Raw genomic sequence first — 25,292 nt, forward strand, 5'->3', positions numbered from 1 at the left:
CCTGGGTATGGGACGTCTGGTCTTCTGGATATTCACCTGTCTGGCTGTCCTCCCCCCATCAATCCTAAAACTGTAATCCTAGTCTGGAAACAAGGCCTCCTACCTCTACGAGCTGCCTCTGTAGTTTACGCGCATCCACACTTTTTATAGTACAAAGATGCTTCATATCCTGGTGCAATAAGGTGTCTCCTATGTATTCCATCAAGGCTGTGGCCTCATGAGCCAGATCAACTGGCTGCCTTTGGCTGATATTTGTTATGAGGGTGCGTAGAAACACTGGGGGTAATTACGGGTGTGCCAGTCTGGGTAAAATGCCAGGATAAATGCTAGTAATACTGGATCTGGCATTTTTACCAGACTGGCACACTCTGAGTTTGCCGGTAGGGGTAATGAACTACCGGCAGGCCTGACCTGCCGGGATGTCAGGCACTGTGAAGGCATCATGAAGCAAGACACAGACAACAGATTCAAAGTTAAAAACAAAATGGTTTATGAACTCAAATGTCAGGATAGTTGAAGGCCTAACTTGACCTATGCAAAGGTGGGATGTCCCTTCCTGAACAAAACTAAGGAAAGTCTGAGTCAGAAAGTTCACCTTAAAAGTCTGCCTGTGTCCAAACCCTATCCTTGCCCTCACAACTAAAGCAAAACATTGTATAGGGATGGGAACAATACAAGAAATGGTGATTAACACAAAGTTCTGATCTTCTTCCAGCTTCTAATTCCATTTTCAGCTTCCCCTCCCCTAGTACAAGACAGTTCGCCAAAAGTCTTGAGATTACCGTTCTCAAAAACAGTTCCACAAATCTTTGGGGCTTCCTTCCCAGAGTACAGGGCACCACAGTTCCACAAATCCTTGGAGTTCCCGTCCCCAAGTTCAAGGCAGCATAGTTCCAACATAAAGGGTTTTGAGGCTCCCACCCTCAAGACAGCATTGCAGTTCTTCAAGTCTCAGGGTTCCCTTCCCCAAGAGTTCAAATTGGCAACCTATACTTGGTTTCAATGTTCAACACAACTCCAGATCAACTTGACACTCCTGGACAGAATTGGCACTTCACTTGTTTCTCCTTCTTGGTTTAATTCAACCATATCTTTAGTTTTCACAATTGAGGGCTCCCTGGTCTAGGCGCACTTGTCAGACCCCACGGTCCACTCATCACAAGTTGCGCAACCAGGAATCCTAGGCTCTCCAGCCCACACAGGTTCTTCTGTATCTGCCCCTGTGTACAGATTCACGCTCACTTAGCTTCTCCTTGTCGGCCTCTTGGAGTTATATGAAGATTCACACTTAATTGGCTTCTCCTGGTTCGCCTTCTAGCCCTGCCACAACGTATCACATCTCCTTTTGCCAGTCTGTGGCCTTGCCGTACTGTATTCAACGTATCACATCTCCTTTTGCCAGTCTGTGGCCTTGCCGTACTGTATTCAACGTATCACATCTCCTTTTGCCAGTCTGTGGCCTTGCCGTACTGTATTCAACGTATCACATCTCCTTTTGCCAGTCTGTGGCCTTGCCGTACTGTATTCAACGTATCACATCTCCTTTTGCCAGTCTGTGGCCTTGCCGTACTGTATTCAACGTATCACATCTCCTTTTGCCAGTCTGTGGCCTTGCCGTACTGTATTCAACGTATCACATCTCCTTTTGCCAGTCTGTGGCCTTGCCGTACTGTATTCAACGTATCACATCTCCTTTTGCCAGTCTGTGGCCTTGCCGTACTGTATTCAACGTATCACATCTCCTTTTGCCAGTCTGTGGCCTTGCCGTACTGTATTCATATACAAAGTTCACTTCTTGGTGGTTTTATTACTTCCCCACCTTTCTGTCACACTCTTTTGCAAACTTTCACACTTACTTTCTCATTTTGTACATTGCTTTGCAAATGGTCACTTTCCCATTCATCTATTATCTGCTTGTAGCTTTGCCCACAAAGTTTCCATTCAATTCGTTATTCAAAAGTTTTAATTCAGTTTGGTATTCAATAAATGCATCTCACATTCTTCATATTTCAACAACAAACCCCTTTCTTAGGTTGCATTTTCAACTTCATTGGTATTTCCCTTCCTCCAGCAGTGCTGATTTAAACACCTTCAATAACCTCTTCTGCTTCTCAATATTTACTGCCGTTGGGTAATGCTGGTTCAGCTTCACCATCAGTTTTCAAGACAAATTGAGATCTTGTAGGTTTCGCTGCAATTAAAGATGTGTTTCCGTGGGAAGATATGTTAATCTTTTCACTTGCCTACAGCCTTACTTGATTCAACAATGTTAAGATACTTTTCTCATGTAGCGCACTTGCCGGTATCACTGACAGTTACTTTCGACACCGGAAAGATACTTTCCTTCCACTCGTATTTACTCCCAATAATGGAGAGAAATGCTGCTCCCGGGTTGCATGATACAATGTAATTATCTGGAACAATCACGGATAAAGCAACACAGGGTTTCCTTTCTCAACAAAACTCACAAGACCCTTTGCTCCCATGTAGACGCAGTCTGCTCTGCTTCCACTTCCAGTTTTAAGGCTCTGCCGTCGGGTGCTCCTGCTGCTCAGACGGTGGGTTCCTCTGTTCTTCTGACACTCTGGTGCAGCCGTTGCACACGGAGGTAATGAGCCTTCTCAGAAGTCTTTCTTCAATATAAAAACAGCCTTTTGCTGCACCGCCTCCTGCGGTATTACCTCTGCAGATTAGAGCATTGGCTCTAATACCAATCTAAAGAGATGACTCAACAGGCCCGGGGTCATCAGCTCGGCACACTCTGCTTTTCCCGATGGTTGGCTGCAGTCTCCACACCTGCTGGTCTCCCTTACACAGGTGACCCCGGTTTGTCTACATGCTGCTTTTTTCCTCTCTTATACACCTGCAACCACCTTACAGGTTGCAGATTTGGGGTCCCAATGGGACTTGCCTGACTGTAATTAAAGGGACATGCCTGACCTTCACAGTGCTCTGCAGGAATCTTCCTTGTCCCAGTACTAGAGTGTGAAATGAGTTACTAGTGCTCGCTGCTCGCTACTCTTAGTCACCTCTTCCTCGTCCCAGTACTATCGTGGACAACATGAGGGAAACAATGGGAAGTGACTGATAGCAGCCTATAAAGGAAGGGGGAGGGTAGAGGTGGTCATCACATGGAAAAGGTGGGTACAATTTCTCACCTGCAGACATCCTCCACCAATCCCCAAGGACCCTCCACCCAGGTGATCCTCCCTCGCTTCTACACCCCCAGGGTCAGGATCCAACATCGATGAACTTTCCCTGGCCACCTAAGAAGGAGAACCATGGGGAATAGATGTGAGGACGCCCTCAGGTTTCTCACAGTACCTACCGGCAAAGAATTGCCCCAATCACTGGCACCAATACTACCGGTGCCAGTGATTGCAGCAAACCGATTCCATGGAGTCCTGTGGGACTCCATGGAATGAGAACTTACTGCTGTTGCCGGCACCCGTAATATCGCGGTAACACGAGAATATCAGGCGCCAGTAACAGGAAGGTGGGTTTGCCGGTAGCCCAACGGTAGTACAGGCGGGTTACTAGCAAACCGGGAATTACCCCCAGTGTCTTTCCCTCTCTTCCTAGTGCTTGCCCAAAGACCAACCATGCCTAGAATCGCAGAACTTCAATTGTAAGTGTCCTGCCTTTAATGAGACATACACAGAGTTAACAGAAGAAAAGAAGAAAAGTTCTCAAACTCACTTGGCGTTTGAAGCATAGGAGGCAGGAGAACGTGATCCAAGTGGTCAGTATTATACACCATAGACAGCTGCACAGCACTCTTCCATAGCTGTGGAACACCACCGGCAGAGGAGCATGTCCAGGAGACCTTCCAAGATGGCACCAACTTTGTGTATAGTATGTGAAGCCGTGGATCACACTTGTGAGGAGAACGTACAGAGATAGCAGATATCATCCATGCAGAACACCTCGACAGCTTAGCGATCACTGAATCCTAGCTTCATACCGCTGCAGGACCAGCTCTCTCATTAGCTATACCCAATTGATATACTATCCTAAAATCGGACATAGTTGATACCCGCGGAGGTGGCATTGTACTCATAGCTAGAGCCAATCTTCCGATTAGACTAGTGCCAGCCCCGCCACCAAAACATGCAAGCACTTGACATCCAAGCTCAACATAAACAGCTCCCAGACTCTCACAATCCATTTGATATATAGACCTCCAGGCCCTATTGGTCCGTTTGAGGATGACATATCTAATATTGTATCCAATAACTTAAAAACCTCCTCTCAGGTTCTACTACTAGGGGACCTTAACCTAGGTTACAATGACCCGAAAGATGCACACGCATCAAGTGTGGCTAATATTCTAATGGACCAAGGCTTCACCCGAAAAGTAATCAACCCTACACATGTTAAAGGAAGAACACTGAACTCGGTAGCAGACCATAATTGCAATCCCAGTATCTCCGCTATAGCACCTCAGATTTGGTCTGACCACCATCTCATAACCTTCACTCTAAACACTGAAAAACCCATTACCACACCTGTATTGATAGCCCCACCCATTCCCATCCGGAACAAAAAGAATATTACCTGCAACAACTTACTCCCACTTATCCTCCCTACACTGAATGCTCTCCCGGAAAATCTGGGACCGGATCCTTTGGTCAATGAATATAATCATATCATGACCACCTGCTTAGACACAATTGCGCAATTCAAATTAAGACAAAGCAAACCCAAGGCCCATCTTAACTCATGGTTCACACCATACCTAAAAACACTACGTACCAAAAAAAGGCAGTGTGAAACATCCTGGAAACCACTCCCATCTGAAGAAAACAAAACTAATCTGAGCACCATCGCAGCCCTATACAAAAAGGAAATACTCCTAGCTAAACGTGAAACTGATAATGCCAGGATCTCCCAAGCAAACTCTAGCATGAAGGAACTCTTTGTCATCCTTAAAGAGTTAGAAGCTCCTATCCCAGTGCCAGACAATTGCGTAAAAGATAAACGTTGGTGCTCAAACATTCAGCAAGCACTAGCCAACAAAGTTTCAACTCTACAATTAAAAACTGCTCAGAAAAAAGCTTCATTAATCAGCAATACATCCACCAAAACACACCCCGACTTAGATCCATCTATTAACACAACCTTACCTTCCCGTTTTAAATTCTCTAAAGTCACCATAATTGAAACTGAAAAGACTATACTATCTCTCAAACCATCCAATTGTCAGGGCGACCAATGTTCCCCTCAACTTATAAAGGATGTGGCTAGAGACCTAGCCCCCTTTATTACAAAACTCATCAACGCATCATTTGCGTCTAATACTATCCCATTTAACCTCAAGGAATCATGGGTGCTCCCATTATTGAAAAAACAAACCTTAGACCCGCTGATTCCCACTAACTACCGACCGATCACTACGGTGCCTTTTCTCCTGAAAATCGTAGACAAAATGGCCTATACACAAATTCAAAAGTACTTGGAATCTAGCTCGCTGCTAGGAGTAAGGCAATCAGGTTTCCGGCCACGGCATGGGACCGAAACAGCCTTAATAGACATAAAGGCCCAGATCGATGTACTCAGAGATAAAGGGAATTCAGCCCTTCTTGTTCTCCTGGATCTATCGGCCGCTTTTGACTTGGTTGATCACCAGGTACTATGCAGCCACTTGCACTCAGCCGCATACTTCTCCACAGAAGCCATAGCGTGGATACAATCCTTTCTAAGCAATCGGACTATGAGAGTCTTCTCACCTATGGCAGCAGCAGACCCTATACCTATCACATGCGGACTGCCCCAGGGATCTTGTGTCTCACCTACCCTAAACAACATCTTCACCAAGCCCCTTTTCGATGATCTGGATCATCTGGGTATCACCTACACTAACTATGCAAATGATACCCAGATCCTCCTACCCCTTACGGGTGATTACAACAAGGATTTGGCCTTGGTGAATTGGGTTTATCTCATCATTCAGGCATGGATGGCCACTCATGGACTAGGCTTGAATGATGATAAGACTGAGCTCATCATCCTTGGCACACCCTCCTCCCTTAAAAAACAGAGTCCCAAATACTCAGCCTTTAATATTGACCACAATATCATCACAGTCGCTAAGGAGGTAAAAACCCTGTGGTTTTACCTGGACTCAACTCTTTCGTTCCACAACGTCCTCAGCCACGGCATATACCTGCACATTGATCTGGTAAGGCCTTCCTCTCAAACACTAGTTGCATCACCCTTGCCAGAGCACTCATTTTATCTAAGCTTGACTATTGTAATGCCTTGTACATAGGAGCTAATAAACAAATTATCAAGAAAATTCAACTCTTGCAAAATAATGATCTTAGAGCTGCTCTTGGAATTGCTAGAAGAGATCACATTTCGGTGACGAGAAGAGATAACAAATGGCTGTCCACTCATGATAAAATCAATCTAAAAGTTGCCTCTCTTACACACAAATGCATGAACAATGCGGCACCACATTACCTCTCTGACCGAATTATCATGAAACCTGCCACAAGAATAACCAGACTTTCCCACACAAACTGCCTCCTGATCCCTAGATTCAAGCTGGCGAGAGTTGGATGTAGCAGTTTCCGGGTCAAGGAAGCCCAACTATAGAACTCGCTATCCTCTCCACTAAGAGGTGAGGACTTGTACCAAAAATGTCGACATAACCTTATACTGCGGCTCAAAGGCGCTGACCTCCAGGTAGCCTACTACTTCTGCCGCCTTCACGCCACTCACTATTACCTTGTAAACCTCCTATGTGACTGATCTCAGCCTAAATCTGCAGGAAAGGGCAAGTTGACAGTCCTTATAAAAGGGTCTGGAAAATCCCACTCAAGGCGGTTGCATAGGGAGTACAATCCACAGCAAGGAAGAAGGAGGGTGTGTTCCTCGGTACTTCCTGCAATAGCAAGGAGAATTCACAGTGGGGAAAACTTGTGAATTTTCTCGAGGAAGTCCTGACGACTGAAACCCTGTCACAGGTATACAATGCTGACCACAGGATAGGGAGAAAACTTGGAAAAATGAATGCTGAACCCCAAATCATGGTGGGTCCTTTGGAGTGAATTCTGAATTCCCGGTGGGGCAGGGACCTGCCCAAAGGGAATTCTGCACCCATGTGGGAGAAGAGACTTGCCCAAAGTGTATGCTGCACCCACCCAGGTGGCAAAGAGACCTGCACAAAGTGAATTCTGAGACCCAGGTCGGTGACAGACCTGCTCAAAGAGAACACAGAATCCCAGGTAGTGGTAAAACCTGCCCAGAGTGAATGCTCAATCCCAGGTGGGGAAGGGACCTGCCCAAAGTGAATGCTGAAACCCAGGTAGTGCAGAGACCTCTCCACTACCTGGGTTGCTGAGAACATATCTCCGCAACAAGGAAACAACTTAAATGGGTTTCTGTAAAATACAAAATTGAACTTAAAACCCTATGTCTCACATTCAAAGCGCTGAACCACATAGCCCGCCCTACCTCACTGAAATATTCACTCCGAGATCATCCTCACGGGTCACCAGATCATCTAACAACTCTTGCCTTACGGTTCCCAGGTATAACCTAAAAGGAACCAGTGGCTCCAGTTTTTCGGTCCTGGCCGCCCAAATATGGAACTCCCTTCCCTCTGACATCAAATCTATCCAAGTACTAGCCAACTTTAGAAGAAGCGTTATCTCCTGGATACTCAGCAAGTACTAACTGCCGCCCAGCCCCCTAAAATGACCTCTACCTCTAATATATGATATCTTCTAGCCGGGCACATCACCTACCCATGCTACTGCATACTCCTCATTCCTATCCTCTTCTCTACCCCTCTCCTCCCATACCTTTCTGCCACCGGCCACACCTCCCATCTTCCCACCCCCTCTCTTCTTGACCCTTTGCTTCCCTTACCTTTTTGCTACCACCCACACTTCCCATCCTATTCGTTACCCACTCTGTATTTTGCTTCACTTCAACGATTCGTTACGCCTTCTGTTGTTTAACTCTCCTTCTGTATATGTATCTGTATGTTTTACCCTGTACCCCTAACTGCATAACTGTATATGTAACTGCATACTAAAGTGCCCAGATACCTCTGGGACAGGCGCGCTATATAAAAAAAATAAACAAACAAACAAAGAAACCTGCCACAAGTGAATGCTGAACCCCGAACCCCATATGGGTGACAGACCTGCCCAAAGTGAATGCTGAATCCCAGGTGGGGGAGGGACCTGCCCAAAGTGAATGCTGAATCCCAAGTGGGGGAAGGACCTGCCCAAAGTGAATGCTGCACCCATGTGGGGGAAGGACCTGCTCAAAGTGAATGCTGAATCCCAGGTAGAGGGGAGACCTGCCCAAAGTGAATGCTGAATCCCAGGTAGTGTGGAGACCTGCCCAAAGTGAATGCTGAATCCCAGGTGGGGGAGGGACCTGCCCAAAGTGAATGCTGCACCCAGGTGGGGGAAGGACCTGCTCAAAGTGAATGCTGAATCCCAGGTAGAGGGGAGACCTGCCCAAAGTGAATGCTGAATCCCAGGTAGTGTGGAGACCTGCCCAAAGTGAATGCTGAATCCCAGGTGGGGGAAGGACCTGCTCAAAGTGAATGCTGAATCCCTGGTAGTGTGGAGACCTGCCCAAAGTGAATGCTGAATCCCGGGTGGGGGAGGGACCTGCCCAAAGTGAATGATGAATCCCAGGTGGGGGAGGGACCGGCCCAAAGTGAATGCTGAATCCCAGGTAGTGGGGAGACCTGCCCAAAGTGAATGCTGAATCCCAGGTGGGGGAGGGACCGGCCCAAAGTGAATGCTGAATCCCAGGTAGTGGGGAGACCTGCCCAAAGTGAATGCTGAATCCCAGGTGGGGGAGGGACCGGCCCAAAGTGAATGCTGAATCCCAGGTAGTGGGGAGACCTGCCCAAAGTGAATGCTGAAACCAAGGTGTGGGAGGTATCTTCCCAAAGTGAATGCTGAATCCAAGGTCGTGGAGAGGGATATGGGTTGTTCGACCTACAAAACTTGACCTACTGCCCATTTGATCCAATTTATTTGACCTACATTTGTTTTACCTACTGTGGATGGAGACCCCCCGGCAGTCCTCCCAATGCGGGGGAAATCCCCCAACCCCACCTGACTTCCCCCCAGCTCAACATATTCCCTTACCCCACCCAATCCCACCACTATTTTTTTTATTAAAGTGTACCATTTGACCTACTGAATTAGGTCAAAAAGATGCGGTCAAATAGGAGTAGGTTAAATTGGCATTAGGTCAAATTGGACAATACTGTGGAGAAGCCTGGAGTGACCTGTCCAAAGTGAATGCTGAATCCCAGCTGGGGGAGGGATCTGCCCAATGTGAATGATATACCCAGGTGGGGAAGCGACCTGCCCAAAGTGAATGCTGAATCCCAGGTGGGGGAGGGACGTGCCCAAAGTGAATGCTGCACCCAGGTGGGGGAAGGACCTGCCCAAAGTGAATGCTGCACCCAGGTTGTAGGGGGGCCTCCCCAAAGTGAATGCTGCACCCAGGTTGTGGGGGGCCTCCCCAAAGTGAATGCTGCACCCAGGTGGGGAAGCGACCTGCCCAAAGTGAATGCTGCACCCAGGTTGTAGGGGGGCCTCCCCAAAGTGAATGCTGCACCCAAGTGGGGAAGAAACCTGCCCAAAGTGAATGCTGCACCCAGGTTGTAGGGGGGCCTCCCCAAAGTGAATGCTGCACCCAAGTGGGGAAGAGACCTGCCCAAAGTGAATGCTGCACCCAGTTTGTGGGGGTCCTCCCCGAAGTGAATGCTGCACCCAGGTTGTAGGGGGGCCTCCCCAAAGTGAATGCTGCACCCAAGTGGGGAAGAGACCTGCCCAAAGTGAATGCTGAAACCCAGGTGGGGGAGGGACGTGCCCAAGGGAATGCTGAATTCCAGGTAGAGCAGAGGCCTACCCAAAGTGAATGCTGCACCTAGGTTGTAGGGGGGCCTCCCCAAAGTGAATGCTGCACCCAAGTGGGGAAGAGACCTGCCCAAAGTGAATGCTGCACCCAGTTTGTGGGGGTCCTCCCCAAAGTGAATGCTGCACCCAGGTTGTAGGGGGGCCTCCCCAAAGTGAATGCTGCACCCAAGTGGGGAAGAGACCTGCCCAAAGTGAATGCTGCACCCAAGTGGGGAAGAGACCTGCCCAAAGTGAATGCTGCACCCAGGTTGTAGGGGGGCCTCCCCAAAGTGAATGCTGCACCCAAGTGGGGGAGAGACCTGCCCAAGGGAATGCTGAAACCTAGCCAAATGTTTGGGAAAATTAAATACTGCACCCAGGTCGTGGTGAGACCTGATCAATGAAAAGCTTGTAATAAAGGTCCTGTGGAGACCCACACGATGGAACAATAAAAACCCAGTCATAGCGAGACCCACCTCCATGGACCCTGATGTCCTGGAATAAGACCTATGTGTATTGTAAGGGTTTGGTGGAGCACCAGAGGTGGGAAATGAATCTGATGCCCAAGTGGTAGAAGCTGAAAGTCCAAGCTGGAAGACAAAGGCAGAGCCTGACAAGAAAGCTGAGGAGCCAAGTCCCTGGGAGAGGTCTGAAGGATCAGAGTGAAAACCTAATGAGCATGGACAGCCCAGACGGTGAGTACACCTTGCAAGAGTCTTCCCACAAGAAGCTTTGTTCTCTTGTGTTTGGGACTAAGGATGAACTTTGTAGCATAGGATCTGTGAACTCTTGTTGGCCAAGACTTGGACTATGTTTGCTTCAGCCTAAGGACTAATAGTAGTCAGTAGTCTAAGAACTTGTTAAGCATATGTTTGGAACTTACTGTTGGCCTCATCCTTTGAACGTTGTGTTATAGATTAAAGAATCCCAGGGGGGACAAGGACGTTTAAAACTAAGTTGAACCTCATGTTTCTTAACTTTTACCTGGAAAACCAAATTCATAAAACCTACTTTTTTTTAATGAACACAGTGCGTTGTTATGTGTGTCATTGCTCCATGCGAGTTGTAGTCCAACCCATCTGTCGAGCGAAAGCTTGCAGACATCACTGGAATTGTGTTTCCTGCTTAACTGCACATCTCGGGTTGGGTTAACCCTTGTTCTAGCCTAACTGTTGAAAGGAGTGCTTAGGGCAACTCAAGCAGAGTTGGTTTACCTCTCTGTGCATGGGTGTTTGCGGATCGTGTTGGAGCACCATGAGTAAGGCACATTAAGCTTCTAACTCGGGGATCTGATCTCGCCAGCGGTTTCAGACTCTGACTCTCATGATCCCTCACCATTGACTATGCTACGCAGGACAGATGGCAGTTGGAGTCCAAAACATCTGGAGAGCAAAATGTTACAGTGCCTTCCTCTAACTAGCTTCTGCTTGTTCTCCCCCAGTGGGTTTCCCAGGGGAGCACTGAGCAGACTTGTGCATACAACATTATAAAGGGGGGAAAGCCAGCATGGGCCGTAATAAAGGGGCAAAGGGTTTCTCGGGAACTAGACACCGCTTGTTCTTGTACAACCAGGGTCAAACTTCTACCTCAGTTAATTGGTTTGATGCAAATGTAAATGAATGTTTTCCCACTTTCAAAGTGGCCCATTGTCTGCAGATAAACAAGTGTGCATTTGCATATCCTAGGCTGTGACTGGGGCGCATTGCATGCTGGGTCCTCCGCCATGAGTCACTGGCGCACACTGCCGTTATTGTGGCTTCTGTGCAGGCACACACTGCATCATTCAGTCCATCTCTGAATAGGGAAGTCATCCTTGTAAAGGGGCACATCTTCTGCTCACAGGACTTCCAGCAGATCCTAATTGGCCTATTGCAAAATAGTCCTTAGCGGGGTTTTTACAACCCGCTGGGCAAGTTCAACAAAGCAGTGAAATGCACTTACTTCCCTTCAATGCATTTGACTTTTTGGGAAAGTGCACTCTGATCCGGTTCTTAAATGGCATTCAATAGCTGTGGATGCCAGGTTCATTTCTGAAGACACTTCCTTGCTATTCGGTGTTTGTGATTGAGTTTTGTCTGTGTTGATTTCTCAAATTTTCCCAGAGCAGTACCTGGGCACACAGGGCACATTGCTTTAAATTGAGAATTGAATGTGCTATCATGTGTAAGACCTCTGAGCCCCCAGCCCACCTGGAGGGCAGTGGGGAAGCATTGTGCCCCGCATAACCGATGCTACCCCACTTTAGGGGTAGCAACTTTCTAGCGCTACCCTGCACGAGGGATAGAACCCATCGTGTACTTTACTGACATTTATTCTTACATGGAGGCCAGTAAGAAACATGGGGAAATCAGCACTAGATAGTACGTTTCTGCCTACGAAATAAACTAACATCAGAACATACAAGTAGAAAACAGTTCTGAAAGCTGCAAAGTAATCTTAAACTACCCTTTGGGCCGGTAAGATAGCTTAGGGGCAACGCGCTAGCCTTGGAAGCAAGACAACAAGGAGCAACACAGGTGCGATACCTGGGTCCGCGCTTAGAAACCTCTGGGTATTAAGCGCGTTATAAATAACCAATAATAATTATAATTATACCCTAACACTCTACCGAAGCAAGACACAAGATTTTCCATATGTATGCATTGGACTTTGCATCAATTCCTATCAGAAATGCCCGTCCAGAAACACACGACTATAGAAAGTGGTAGGTATCGTTCTCTCAATGGCACACAGCAAGTTAAACCCCCCCGCCCCCTACAGACATCAAACAGAACTCTGCACTTCTACAGCCATCTTAGATATCACTGACCTGGCCATAGCAACCTACCACAGCCGGCACACAAGTCACCCGTCTGGACACAAATGTCTCTGTGACATGGACACAAACTACCTACACAAAGACCCGTGCATAGGACTTACAAACTGCACATGGTATCCAGTAATTTTACTGAATAGAAAACAGAGAATAACATAAATAACTAAACAATAATAACAAAAGAATATCGATAAAAAAATATATGCATATATGGGGGTGGGTTAAAAGGAGGTGTGGAGTGGGTTGGGGGTGTGTTAAAAAGCCTGACTAAACAGGGGTGGGGAGGTAAAAGGGGGTTTGGAGGGGGCCCCCTAAATGACAGAAAATACAAAATCGATTAAGAAAGTTTAGTTATTATTTCAATCTGTTTTTTTATTCATTAAAATCACATAGATCCACTGCACACATGGACACAGCAGCAAGGTTATCTTATATTTCCCGCTATCCACTAACCTGTCCCGCCCCCTTCTAGCAGCGCCGCCAGAGCATCAGGAGACCATGCAAATGGCAGCGGTGTGTGGTATAGATCCCAGTAACAGAACATCATAGTCTCTATCCCATTCCTGTCAATGGGAGAGAGAGAAGAGATCCTAACTAGACATGGAGCCGGACAGACCCCGGTGCTCCTCATAAACCCTGGGCCCTCTCCTCCATCTCGCAGTGGGTAAATGTGAGAGGAGCGGGGGAAGTCATCTTGCACCCGGACCTGAAAGGTGTGAGCCAGCTGAGTGCAAACGTGGGGTGGGGGTCTCTGGGGAGGTCCCAACCTCCCACCCCACATACTCATCATGAACACACACTCCTTTCAATTGCCCCCCCTATAAAGAGCAGTCCCCCACATGCTGCCCTTGTCACCCTCATTTCTGTGGTAAAAGTCAATATTTTGCATAAAAGTGCATTACCACGACTGTCGCAATAATGCACATTCATGATTCTGCATGTCTTGAAACATGCAGTTTGACAAGATCAATGTGCTCCTTTATGCAACTTTAAGAGAGGTGTGTTGCTTGGAGTGAATGGGCCCTGGGGGATCTACAATATTGCAAGATGCCATTGAAATGTAGGTCTGTGTCCTTTGCAGGTGTTTCAAGCTGAGGATGATGTCAATCCCTGACTCATGGAACGTAGCTAAGCTGGTCCCTTTTCATGAAAAGGCTGCCAGAACGGCACAGGAGTAATATACCATATTGCCTGACCACTAATACTAGTAAAATATCAGGTGTGGGGAGGATTCGGGCAGAGGGCTGGGGGTGGTAGAAGAGAGGTGTGAGGTGAATTTCGGCAGAGGGATGGGGTGGTAGAAGTGAGGTGTGGGGTGGATTCCGGCAGAGGGTTGGGGTGGTAGGGTGGTAGAAGAGAGGTGTGGGGAGGATTCGGGCAGAGTGCTGGGGGTGGTAGAAGAGAGGTGTGGGGTGGATTCCGGCAGAGGGCTGGGGTGGTAGAAGTGAGGTGTGGGGTGGATTCCAGCAGAGGGCTGGGGGTGGTAAAAGAGAGATGTCAGGTGGATTCTGACAGAGGGCTGGGGGTGGTAGAATACAGGTGTTGGGAGAATTCTGACAGAGGGTTGCGGTGGTAGAAGAGAGGTGCGGGTGGATTCTGACAGCGGGTTGGGGGTGGTAGAAGAGAGGTATGGGCAGGATTCGGACAGAGGGTTGGGGTGGTAGAAGAGAGGTGTAGGGAGGATTCTGGAACAGGGTGTGGGTGGTAGAAGAGAGGTATGGGGGGATTCCGACAGAGGGCTGGGGGTGGTAGAAGAGAGGTATGGGCAGGATTCGGACAGAGGGTTGGGGTGGTAGAAGAGAGGTGTAGGGAGGATTCTGGAACAGGGTGTGGGTGGTAGAAGAGAGGTATGGGGGGATTCCGACAGAGGGCTGGGGGTGGTAGAAGAGAGGTATGGGCAGGATTCGGACAGAGGGTTGGGGTGGTAGAAGAGAGGTGTAGGGAGGATTCTGGAACAGGGTGTGGGTGGTAGAAGAGAGGTGTGGGGAGGATTCCGACAGAGGGTTGGGGGTGGTAGAAGAGAGGTGTGGGGTGGATTCCCACAGAGGGTTGGGGGTTCTAGAAGAGAGGTGTGGGGAAGATTTGGCCAGAGGGCTGAGGTGCTCAAAGAGTGAGGTGTGGGGAGGATTCTGGCAGAGGGTGTTGGTGGTAGAAAAGAGGTGTAGGGAGTATTCCGGCAAAAGGCTGGGGGAGGTAAGAGTGAGGTGTGGGGAGGATTCTGGCATGGGGCTGGGGTAGTGAAACAGTTGGGCACAGGGAGGATTTCACCTGAGGGCTGTGGTGGTAGAAGGTGGGGTGTGGGGAAGATTTCACCAGGGGCCTGAGGTGCCTGAAGAGTGAGGCGCGGGGAGGATCTGACAGCTGGCTGGGGTGGTGTACCAGTGAGGTGCAGGGTGCATTCTGGCAGAGGGCTGAGGTGATAGAATAGTGAGGTGTGGGAAGGATCCGTCTGGGGTCATAAACCAGTGAGGCATGGGGAGGATCGGATAGATTGCTGGCGTGGTGTACCAGTGAGGTGCAGGGAGAATTCTGGCAGAATTCTGGCAGAGGGCATACGTGGAAGAACATTGAGGCATGGGGAGGATCCTGCTGGGGTCATAAACCAGTGAGGCATGAGGAGGATCTGAAAGATGGCTGGCGTGCTGTACCAGTGAAGCGCTGGGAGGAATTTGGCAGAGGGAATGCATGGTAGAACAGTGAGGCACATGTAGGATCCGACTGGGGTCGTAAACCAGTGAGGCGTGGAGAGGATCTGACAGATGGCCTGGGTGGTGCATCAGTGAGGCGCTGGAGGATTCTGGCAGGGGGCTGAGGTGATAGAAGAGTGAAGTGTGGGGAGATCTGGCTGGGCTCGTAAACCATGGAGGTATGGGGAGGATCTGACAGATGGTTGGGGTGGTGTACCAGCAAGGCACAGGGAAGATTCGGACTGAGGGCATGTGTGGTAGAACAGCGAGGCACGGGGTGGATCACGCTGAGGTCATACACCAGTGAGGCATGGGGAGGATCTGACAGATGGCTGGGTTGGTGCACCAGTGAGGCGCAGGGTGGATTTTGGCAGAGGGCTGAGGTGATAGAAAAGTGAGGTGTGGGGAGGATCTGACGGGGCTCATAAACCAGTGAGGCGTGGGGAGGATCTGACAGATGGCTGGGGTGGTGCAACAGTGAGGCGCTGGAGGATTCTGGCAAAGGGCTGAGGTGATAGAACAGTGAGGTGTGGGGAGGATTTGGCGGGGCTCATAAACCAGTGAGGCATGGGGAGGATCTGACAGATGGCTGGGGCAGTAAACCAGTGAAGTGCTGGGAGGATTCTGGCAGAGGGCATTCATGGAAGAACAGTGTGGCACAGGGAGGATTTGGCTGGGGTCAGAAACCAGTGAAGCATGGGGAAGGTCTGACAGATGGCTGGGGTGGTGTACCAGTGAGGCGCATGGAGGATTCTGGCAGAGGGAATGTATGGTAGAACATTGAGGCATGGGGAGGATCCGACTCGGGTCATAAACCAGTGAGGCATGGGGAGGATCTGACAGATGGCTGGGTTGGGGTACCAGTGAGGCGCAGGGAGGATTTGGGCAGAGGGCATGCATGGTATAACAGTGAGGCTCAGGGAGGATACTGGCATAAGGCATGCGTGGAAGAACAGTGAGGCAAGGGGAGAATCCAGCTAGTGTCACAAACCAGTGAGGCGCAGGAGGATTCTGGCAGAGGGCATGCGTGGAAGAACAGTGAGGCGCAGAGAGCATCCAGCTGGGGTCACAAACCAGTGAGGCGCAGGAGGATTCTGGCAAAGGGCATGCGTGGAAGAACAGTGAGGCGCAGGGAGCATCCAGCTGGGGTCACAAACCAGTGAGGCGCAGGAGGATTCTGGCAGAGGGCATGCATGGTAGAACAGTGAGGCGCGGGGAGGATTCTGGCAGAACAGTGAGGCTCAGGGAGCATCCAGCTGGGGTCATAAACCAGTGAGGCGCAGGAGGATTCTGGCAGAGGGCATGCATGGTAGAACAGTGAGGAGCAGGAGGATTCTGGCAGAGGGCATGCATGGTAGAACAGTGAGGAGCAGGAGGATTCTGGCAGAGGGCATGCGTGGAGGAACAGTGATTGCAGTTATTCCTTTTTTTATGAAACATGCTTATCTGAAGGGTGAAAAGTTGTATATGGGCCTCTGAGAGAAGCCCTTTACTGTGCTGATAGCGAACTCTTGTGGAAATCCTTGGGCAGGGACAGGGCTTGATTTGGGAATGATGAAATGACTCCAGCCATGCCCAATGGTAGTAGGACAAGGGGACGATTAGGAGCTCAAGGGGAAAGAGCAGAGGGTTTTCGATGTCAGATTTTTGTTTCTTGATGGTGAGGAACGAAATATCCAAAGCTGGTGGAACTGGGGTTCACCGCATCATCTCCCATGATGCTGTTCTTTTGGCTAGTCTGGAGAACTGGTTTCTGAGTATTTTGGCAGTTTTTAAATGGTCATTTGTCTTTACATTGGTGTTTTGCTCGTTTTTCAGGGAACAAGCAAAACAGATGTAAAAAGTTGTAAGGGCTCTAGTAAAAAAAAAAAATGAGGGTTGTTATGTGGGGCCTGCCCCCCAAATGCAAATGGATATTTACATCAGTGTGCTAACTTTTCAGAGAGCTAGCTAAACCGAAGCTTGGCCGGCATTAAAAACAATATGGAAATGCATAATGATGCCAAAACTATGCTGTAAAAATATGGAGCCCCTTTGAAGCAGATTGTAATTGGTAGGGCTTAGCAATTTACAGAATCATAGTCGTAGGGTCTCGAAAGGGTGTCAGATAGCGTAACCGCAGCAGAGAAGCACTGCAACCCGTGTATGTGTCAGGTTACCCCGGGGTTCGATTTTCGGCCACAGACTACTGGAACAAGCGTTTAGGGATGAAGGGCCTGGCTCATTTTTGCTGGTGGGAAAATCGGCAGCCATGGCATTGCTGCTTTTTTTTTGTTTACTCAGAATGCCACTGCCTGTGCCCCAATTATCACCAATGTATTCACCACCCTCTTACCCACGGGCATGGTGGTTAATCGGGAAGGCCGCCGGCCAAGATCTGCAGACAAAAACACTTAGGGCCTCATTATAGATTTGGTGGTAAATCCGCCGAGATACCACCAAACGGAATTACTGTTACTGCCACTTGGTCTGGCTGTATTTGCGCAGGATTACAAGTGGCGTGTTGGTGGTGTTAGTCCCCACTGATAGAGTCTATGGGACTCCATGGGGATTTTGGCAGTATTGCCACCACTGGTATTACCACTAGCGGTAATACTGCCAAAATGGACGCATTTTGCCAGTAAGGTTGTGGAATTACCTCCAGCATTTTGCTGGAGCTTTCTCCTCCACCTCACCGCCAAACTCGTAGTTGGGTGGCGTGGTAATGTAGTGGTAAGGCTATTACCATCGCATTTTCACTGCACTGCCCAATTTATAATGAGGCCTTTGGTATTGAATAATCAGGTGGTGAAGACCACTAACTAGTTGAAAAGGCCAGCTGGGAGTATTCGGAGATTTACCAAGAAATGTGTTGACGGGTCCATCTGAGCCCCACTCGATCTTATCGGGCGAAGCAAGCAAGTGCCCTTTATGGAAGTGATCTACGGGGTGGTGTCAACCTTGTTCTGCTTTCCATTGAGGAGAACCAGTTCCTGAAACTCCTGCTTGCATTACCCACAATTATGCCCAAATCTGATGTTTAGGGAACTCTGGGGATTGATAGCACAGCAAGACAAACGCGGCTTAAGCCAGCACTGTTGTGGCTAATGATTTGGGCCAGGCCTGGACCTTTGTTGTACCAGAACAAATGGCTAGAAGTGAAGGGAACTGCCTGAGTATGAAAGGCTTATTCGGATGTGGCATGTTAAGGAATAGCTAGCTCGGCTGGAGCAGGCTGATATATCAGGATTACCCTGATAAAACACAAAAGAAGGGCAACAAGAGGCTATAGGGTTGTTGAGAAGACACAAAAGAAGGACAACAAGAGGCTATAGGGTTGTTGAGAAGACACAAAAAAAGGACAAGAGGCTATACAGTTGTGTTGGGGTCCGATGAGAGAGGAAATACTTGATCCTGCACATGGTTGCGCCATATGAGATTCTTATATGTTAGCCATAATGAGAATTGCGGCCTACAACAGTAGTTAGAGCTAATGGCCAATAATGACAAGGGAACTCTCTAGCACAAACTAAGAATGGGAATCTTCTCCTTCAATGTTGCGGAAACTGGATGTGTGCGATTGCTTCTGGAACTGTGAAAAACCTCGTCAGCAATATTGACCGGCTTGTTCTTAAGCCCTTTGTATGGCCTATTTAGGCTTAGGTGGGTGAACGCCTTAATTCAAATAGAGGCTACTCTGAGGTACTATGCAAAACACACTAACATGGAGCACGATGTTAATGCTGTGAGTGGTGTGAGTGGCAGATTCTTTATGTAGAGCTTTGTGCCATGCGAGGAAATTAGAAGTGGCCATGAAGGTCCAGAGGGACTTCAAAGACCTTAAAGTGCAAATTGTGCCTCTTGCCCATGTACCTTTGGCCACGATTTTGCTCTGATATCTGTTATTATTATGAACTGCTGCCGCTTGAAGGTTGTTGTCTTCCTACTTTAGCTGCATTGGAACTAGGATGGATGTATAGATGTGTTTGTTAGGACGTTGCCATTCCCCTAATTCAGCAATTCACCAGTCAGGAAACCACCTCCGACCACCCTATTCACTAATCCTCCCCATCCACTGTGCTTGACCATCCCACTCAGCAATATTCACTCTTAGGGAAAAAAGCTCTTTATTAGAACACACTTCTTCATTCCTCCTATTCAAAATATCTCTTTCTGTAATTAGGGAAGCTCTTTCCTGCATACTTTTGGACTTTTTGAACTTGTGAGGGGCTGGAACAGAGGTGGGCAACCTGCAAAATCCAGTTGCTTTAGCAAACCACCCCCCTCAATCCTAGCCAGCACAGCCAATGGGGAGCAAGCATGGCATGCATAGGCCAGCGACCTCTGGGGGTTCACAGGTTGTCCGCCACATGGCTGGTGCATGCTCCATGCTACAATGAGGGCAGTACATGCAATACAAATGAAAAGATGGCGGCATTAGTAGCCACGTGGTCTCTTGTCTCTCGTCATGTGATGTGTCGCAGTCCATGATTGATATGATAAACATTTTTAGGACTTCAAAAAAATGTTGGAACGTCTTTTATTGCCCCTGTATTCAACAATCAAAGGTTTTTCAGCACCCAAGTGCCTTCTAAAAACCGACTTGTGTGGAGTTAGAGGAGTGTTAGGTTATCCATTGTGCATCGTGGCATAGACCGCGTCCAAGCGGTAGTGCCATGCTTTGGGAGGCTAATGCAGAGCAGGGGCCATTTTGAGTAGTGAGCAAGCACTTGTTCGGATTGGGCTGGACGTGCATTGTCTTTTTTCCATCTTTATTGTCAGAATGAAGTGAGACATTGTGAAATGACATGTTCGCCAACCCACTGCTAGAAAGGTAAAGGTAATGGGGCTTTCTTTCTCCTCTTGCTCCTCCAGATGGACCGGTCCTAGTTTACCAACCTCGCCGGCTTCTGCTGCACACCAGGCAGCAGCTCTAGATGATCACATGACTCTGGATATGGACTCGGTCCTGTCAGACTTTGTTCGGTCCACAGGGGCTGAACCTGGTCTGGCAAGGGACCTGCTGGAAGGTAAGTCTAATGTGTTGTGTCTCCTGAATAGAGCTACGTGCTGGCAGGCCCTGCATCATAGAAGCACCTAATCTCAAGTGCGGCCATTTTGTTTTATGTACAGTCATGGATTCCCATGCAGATCTCATGCCTAGTGACAGGGTGAGAGTGGCCAGGGGATCCACCCCAAACCTCCCCCGGGACCATCGTCCACTAGCTCGGGGAGGCCCCTAGCCTCCTTGTCACCCGGCTAGAGGTCCCCAGAATAAGTCAGGGAATTTCCTCACTGACGTTCATTGAAATGTATGTCAGTTTCATAACACAATAGACAATATCAGCATGTGACCCGATTATTAAGTCACACAGACATTGTTGTCATTGCTGTGAGCTAGAGATAAAGGATGAAAAAAGTAAACTGCGATGCCATGTTTGTAAATTACTTTATTAGATATTTTATAAGCGTAAATTTGATGCTTGGAGTGAATCACAAACATAAAGGCTCGCTTTCTGCAGAGGGTGATTATGAAGCTTATTACTCATGGTAAATGGAAAATACAGCTCTAGGATAATAACCTACAATCACAAAAGGGCACATCCAATGCTCCAGATAAGATTTGGAAGTAGGAGTATTTTACTCCCCATTTTCTAAAGTTGGGAGTAACATAATTTTTTTAGGGAGCACAAATGTAGGTCCAATTCCCAATGGGAGTATTTGATAAGCGAGTGAAAATAGGTTTTAACTAGAAAAACAGAAATGTTTTTGTAATAATTCTTTAATTGCACCTAGTTATGCATGCACATTAAAAGATGCAGGTTTACTTCTTCCGATCAGGTTGGAACAGTAGTAGTTCCTCCTGTGGTGCTACGTGCACTACTAGTCCAAACATATCCATAGAGCTGTGTGGATGAAAGGGGCACAAGGTTCTGCGTGTCTGCTTCCTTTTTTTGTTGTTGGGAGTATTTTTACACCCCATTGTAGTTTTTGGGGAGTATTTGCCTATTTTTAGTAAGTAAAAGTGGCCAATACACCCTTTATCTGTAGGGGTGGGCACATCAATGAATTCCTGAAATCATCACTGGTTCCCAAGTAATCCCTGTCACAATAATGCAGGAGGCCTTTAATAAGTGGTAATGCCCTGCAAACATTGGATCATCTGTGAGCTGGTCTTAAAATGTTTCAGATCAATAAGCAGCAGCCACAATGTGAAGAGTGTACTCTGAGCTGTCAGACTACATCATTACTTCAGTAATGTATCACTTTAGTACTCCTGAAATGTTTGTATGTCATAGCCGGTGTAATTGATTAGTATCATTGGTGTTTCTTGCCACCATTGGCATCGATTATGCTCCTGTACAATGCTGAAGAATAGGTGTTCCTCGTTTAGTATTAATTGCTTGGTGGCGGTATGAAAAACCACCACAGTGGGTATTTCATAATGATATGGGTACATCTAGCATACCGACCTCCAGGTCCTCTAAGAATGAGGGATCAAGGCCCATCTAGCAGTAGTTATCACTGCTTGCCATGCCCGCTCATAGAATGTATCCATGGTGTATTTACCCGTGGCAGTGATATCGAGTAGCAATGGTATTTCTTACTAAATGAAACTCAAGAGTCTTAGCTGTCAGTGGGGGTTATTCTGAGTTGGGCGGTAAGGGTTTACGGGCACCGGTAAGGATGTCGGTAAACCCTTACTGCCCTATTCCGAGGTCCCTTAGCGGGTCCCAGCAGGAAGGAGTGGTCTGACCACCCGTTTTCTGCGGTTCCGTTAAGGGACCTTGGAGCTAATAACGGTACCACAATTTGCGGTACCGTTATTAGCGCCTTCCACATTCCCATTGAGCGTTATGGAGGCTCAAATGGGAATGGGGAATGGTTTACTGAATGGGGACATACCGGGTCCTCCAGGGTCGGAATGACCCGGTAAGTCCCCATTCAGCCAGACCGGACCCGCACCCAGATTTGGAGGCAGCCATGGTGCTAACTGCACCATGGCTACCTCCAAACTCGGAATGCCCCCAATGTATGTATTCGATTACCCAACAAAAACAGTCAAATTTACATTCTAGATACTCGTAAACTGGGTATTCCTCATTTTTGCTGAAGGGCTATTTGCCAAAGTCTTTCTCGCCTTTTTGTTTTACCCCCCCTTTTTAACTGCACATCTATATGTGGTAAATTTGGGTATGGTATATAAAGGGTGGGGTTAGGGGCGCAAAGGTGCATGTGGATCTTCTCCTCCCACTTTTTCCAGTAAAAAAGGGGGGCCGACAACAAAATATCTGCCAAAATGTCATTTGGCAAAAATAAAAAATCAAGGAAACGTAATAGATGAGTCTCTTGAAATTGAATACAATATGCATTTGAATTCATAACATCACACTTCACATGCAATCCTGGATGGTATCAAAATCCCAAACATTTTGCGACTTAACGCATCACCAACTGAATACGCACAAGAGGCTGGTGTGCTAAGTAGTACACTCCTTATGGGTACATGACCACAAGTCAGAACCCCCGCCAAGTGTAATAGGTGCTTTCCATTGAGCGCTCTGGTATGAAAGAATCGTCGACGCCTGAGAGCCATTGCTGTCATCAGTGTGAGTTAGAGACGCAGGCTAGCTTACAGGCAATCTCAGAAGTTCTTTTTTTTGGTGGCGGGGGGTCGTGAGGAATAAATATCTTAACACATCCTGCATCTCTTTCTACTTTTGTCTCGGCAGAGCACATCCAGTGCAAAGCCATAGGACATTCTACATTTGCAATCCTGTATCTGCCCCCGTCCAAACAGAACCAATCATCTCGGCTGCTGGCCAAATCTCTGGAAACCCCTCCTAGACACAGGATTTGCCCCTGCTAAATAATCCCACTTGAAGGTCCACACAATGCACACATTGGGCCTCATGCGAGTTTACCGGTCCGGAAATAAGGGTGCTGGTAAACTCACTGGCACCCGTGTTTCTGGACCAGGAAACTATGGGTTTCCTTGCCAGAGTCACTGTGCCAGACAGGTCTGAACCTGCCGGGCACAGTGGTCACGGTAGGCAAAGCCGTCACGGAAGCACGGCACGGTTAACAACAGTGCTGGTGCTTCCATGTCTCCACTCCCATAGTATCGGACTCTATGAGAATGGGGATTAACAAAATAACCGGCACCTGACTTCCGGGCTTCCGGACTTGTAATAGCCCGGTGGCACCATGCACGTCATTTAGGGGTTGCCAGGAGTCACAACTGCGACCCCTGAGGTCTCTCTTGCTACCCTTTTTTAGATTGAGGATCATAGGCTGTGGCCAGCAGCATGTGGCTCTTTGTTTCTGGAGTTGCTGGTTTTCTGAAAGCTATAGCCAGTAAGATAGCTCAGTGGGTTGAGCACAGGTTGCAGGTTCGACTCCCAGCAAGGTCAACTCAGCCTTTCATCCTGCTGAGGTTGATAAATGAGTACTAACACAGGTTGGGTGATATTGTATGTATATGTGTTTTATATGAAGCGCTTAAGCGTAAGTGCTATATAATAAAACATCATTATCGTTTGGCCTTGGATGTCTGCTTGCATTCACAGTGATTTGGTAATATGGGCCTATACACACTGATATTAATGATACATATGGTGATCCATTCTTGTTTGCAATTTATATCACTTTACAGTGATATCGTTACCATATTGTTCGTATTGTACTTAGAAACAATGCTATGTGAGGCCACTTCCTGTTTTGTCGAGGAGTGAAAGATCGTGTTCCATCGCTTACCATGATATCACTTCGGGGTGGGTCAAATGACATCACTTCCGGCGATGTCATCAGAGGTCATGGGTCGTGTGATGTCACTTCCGCTACCCATGGCATTTTGGTGAAATGACGTCCCTGGGTGGCACTGGGAAGTCAGGCGCGGGTATTTACGGGTCCCGCAGCAACCCGCCGGGCCCGTAATGAGGCCCGTAATGAGGCCCATTGTCTACTTTACCCACCCTAATAGATAAACAAGGTGGCATAGGTTTCTGTACCCTAGCAATCATCTATACGCAACAATGTCTCACAGAATCTCAAAATCCTTTCATTTGGTCATGGACACGTTTCATATTTAACTACATTTGCCAGCGGTTATATAGAGTGATGCTGTGATAGAGACACAGTAGTGAAGGCTACATGACACTTTACATGGGCAAATATGAAAACATTTCCATCTGTAATTTCTGACCTCATTGATTAAGATTCACCATATGTTGGTATAATAACGTTTGCATGCCAAATTCAGCAAAACTTGATGAATGCACTCGCACTGAAAAGGGTGTATAGAAACGTGTTTATCATTGGGTTGTCCCCTTACTAAAAAAGACGAAAGCACTATTAGTAGACACATCACACAATGGTATGCTTTGGCTTTAAGCATTATTGGCTTACCAACAGCTTTTAGGCCGAAGTAACGAATGCCATGAGAGTTTTGAAAAGTGGATCAACCAAACATGAGATTCGTTTTAACTTTGCAAAGTGTATCTACATAGCGAGCATGCGCAGTCCAGCCGAGTAAATAGCAACACGGATAAAATACGCATGCGCAAATGCACACCTACGGCCACCAAGCAGATGTATTCAGAGATTCCTACAGTAACCAACTATATCCCAGCAGACATGATCACACGACATGGGGTGACCCCAACATGTCTGCAAAGAGAAGGAGAGAGCACAGACACCAGGACACATCCACACCACGCTATTATTTACATCTCACAACGTGGACCTGCGTCTCAAAAACAGAGATGGACCACGTGCACATATAAGAAACATAAGTATGCGTGCATTTCACGTCAGGTGTGTCAACACCGCATGCAAAAATCTGGACTTGTGGAAATGGCCACACATGTGTTAAAAAAGCTGGAATGAGTTGGAAAAAAGAGAACTATTCCCACAAGGATCTAGGTT

General features: G+C 47.8%; 1 protein-coding gene across 2 annotated transcripts in view; it reads left to right on the top strand.

Annotated features, from left to right (window-relative positions):
- The window catches only part of OTUD7A (OTU deubiquitinase 7A), a 1,296,873-nt gene that overhangs the window by 719,046 nt on the left and 552,535 nt on the right, over positions 1-25,292 (top strand). For both annotated transcript variants that reach the window (XM_069624347.1, XM_069624348.1), the window contains one exon: positions 20,241-20,395. In XM_069624347.1, coding sequence (XP_069480448.1) covers positions 20,311-20,395 — 85 coding nt within the window. In that variant the 5' untranslated portion in view covers positions 20,241-20,310. The remainder of the gene's footprint in view (positions 1-20,240; positions 20,396-25,292) is intronic.

Source organism: Ambystoma mexicanum, chromosome 11, assembly GCF_040938575.1.
Source record: "Ambystoma mexicanum isolate Mex_15411 chromosome 11, UKY_AmexF1_1, whole genome shotgun sequence".
Classification (NCBI taxonomy): domain Eukaryota; kingdom Metazoa; phylum Chordata; class Amphibia; order Caudata; family Ambystomatidae; genus Ambystoma; species Ambystoma mexicanum.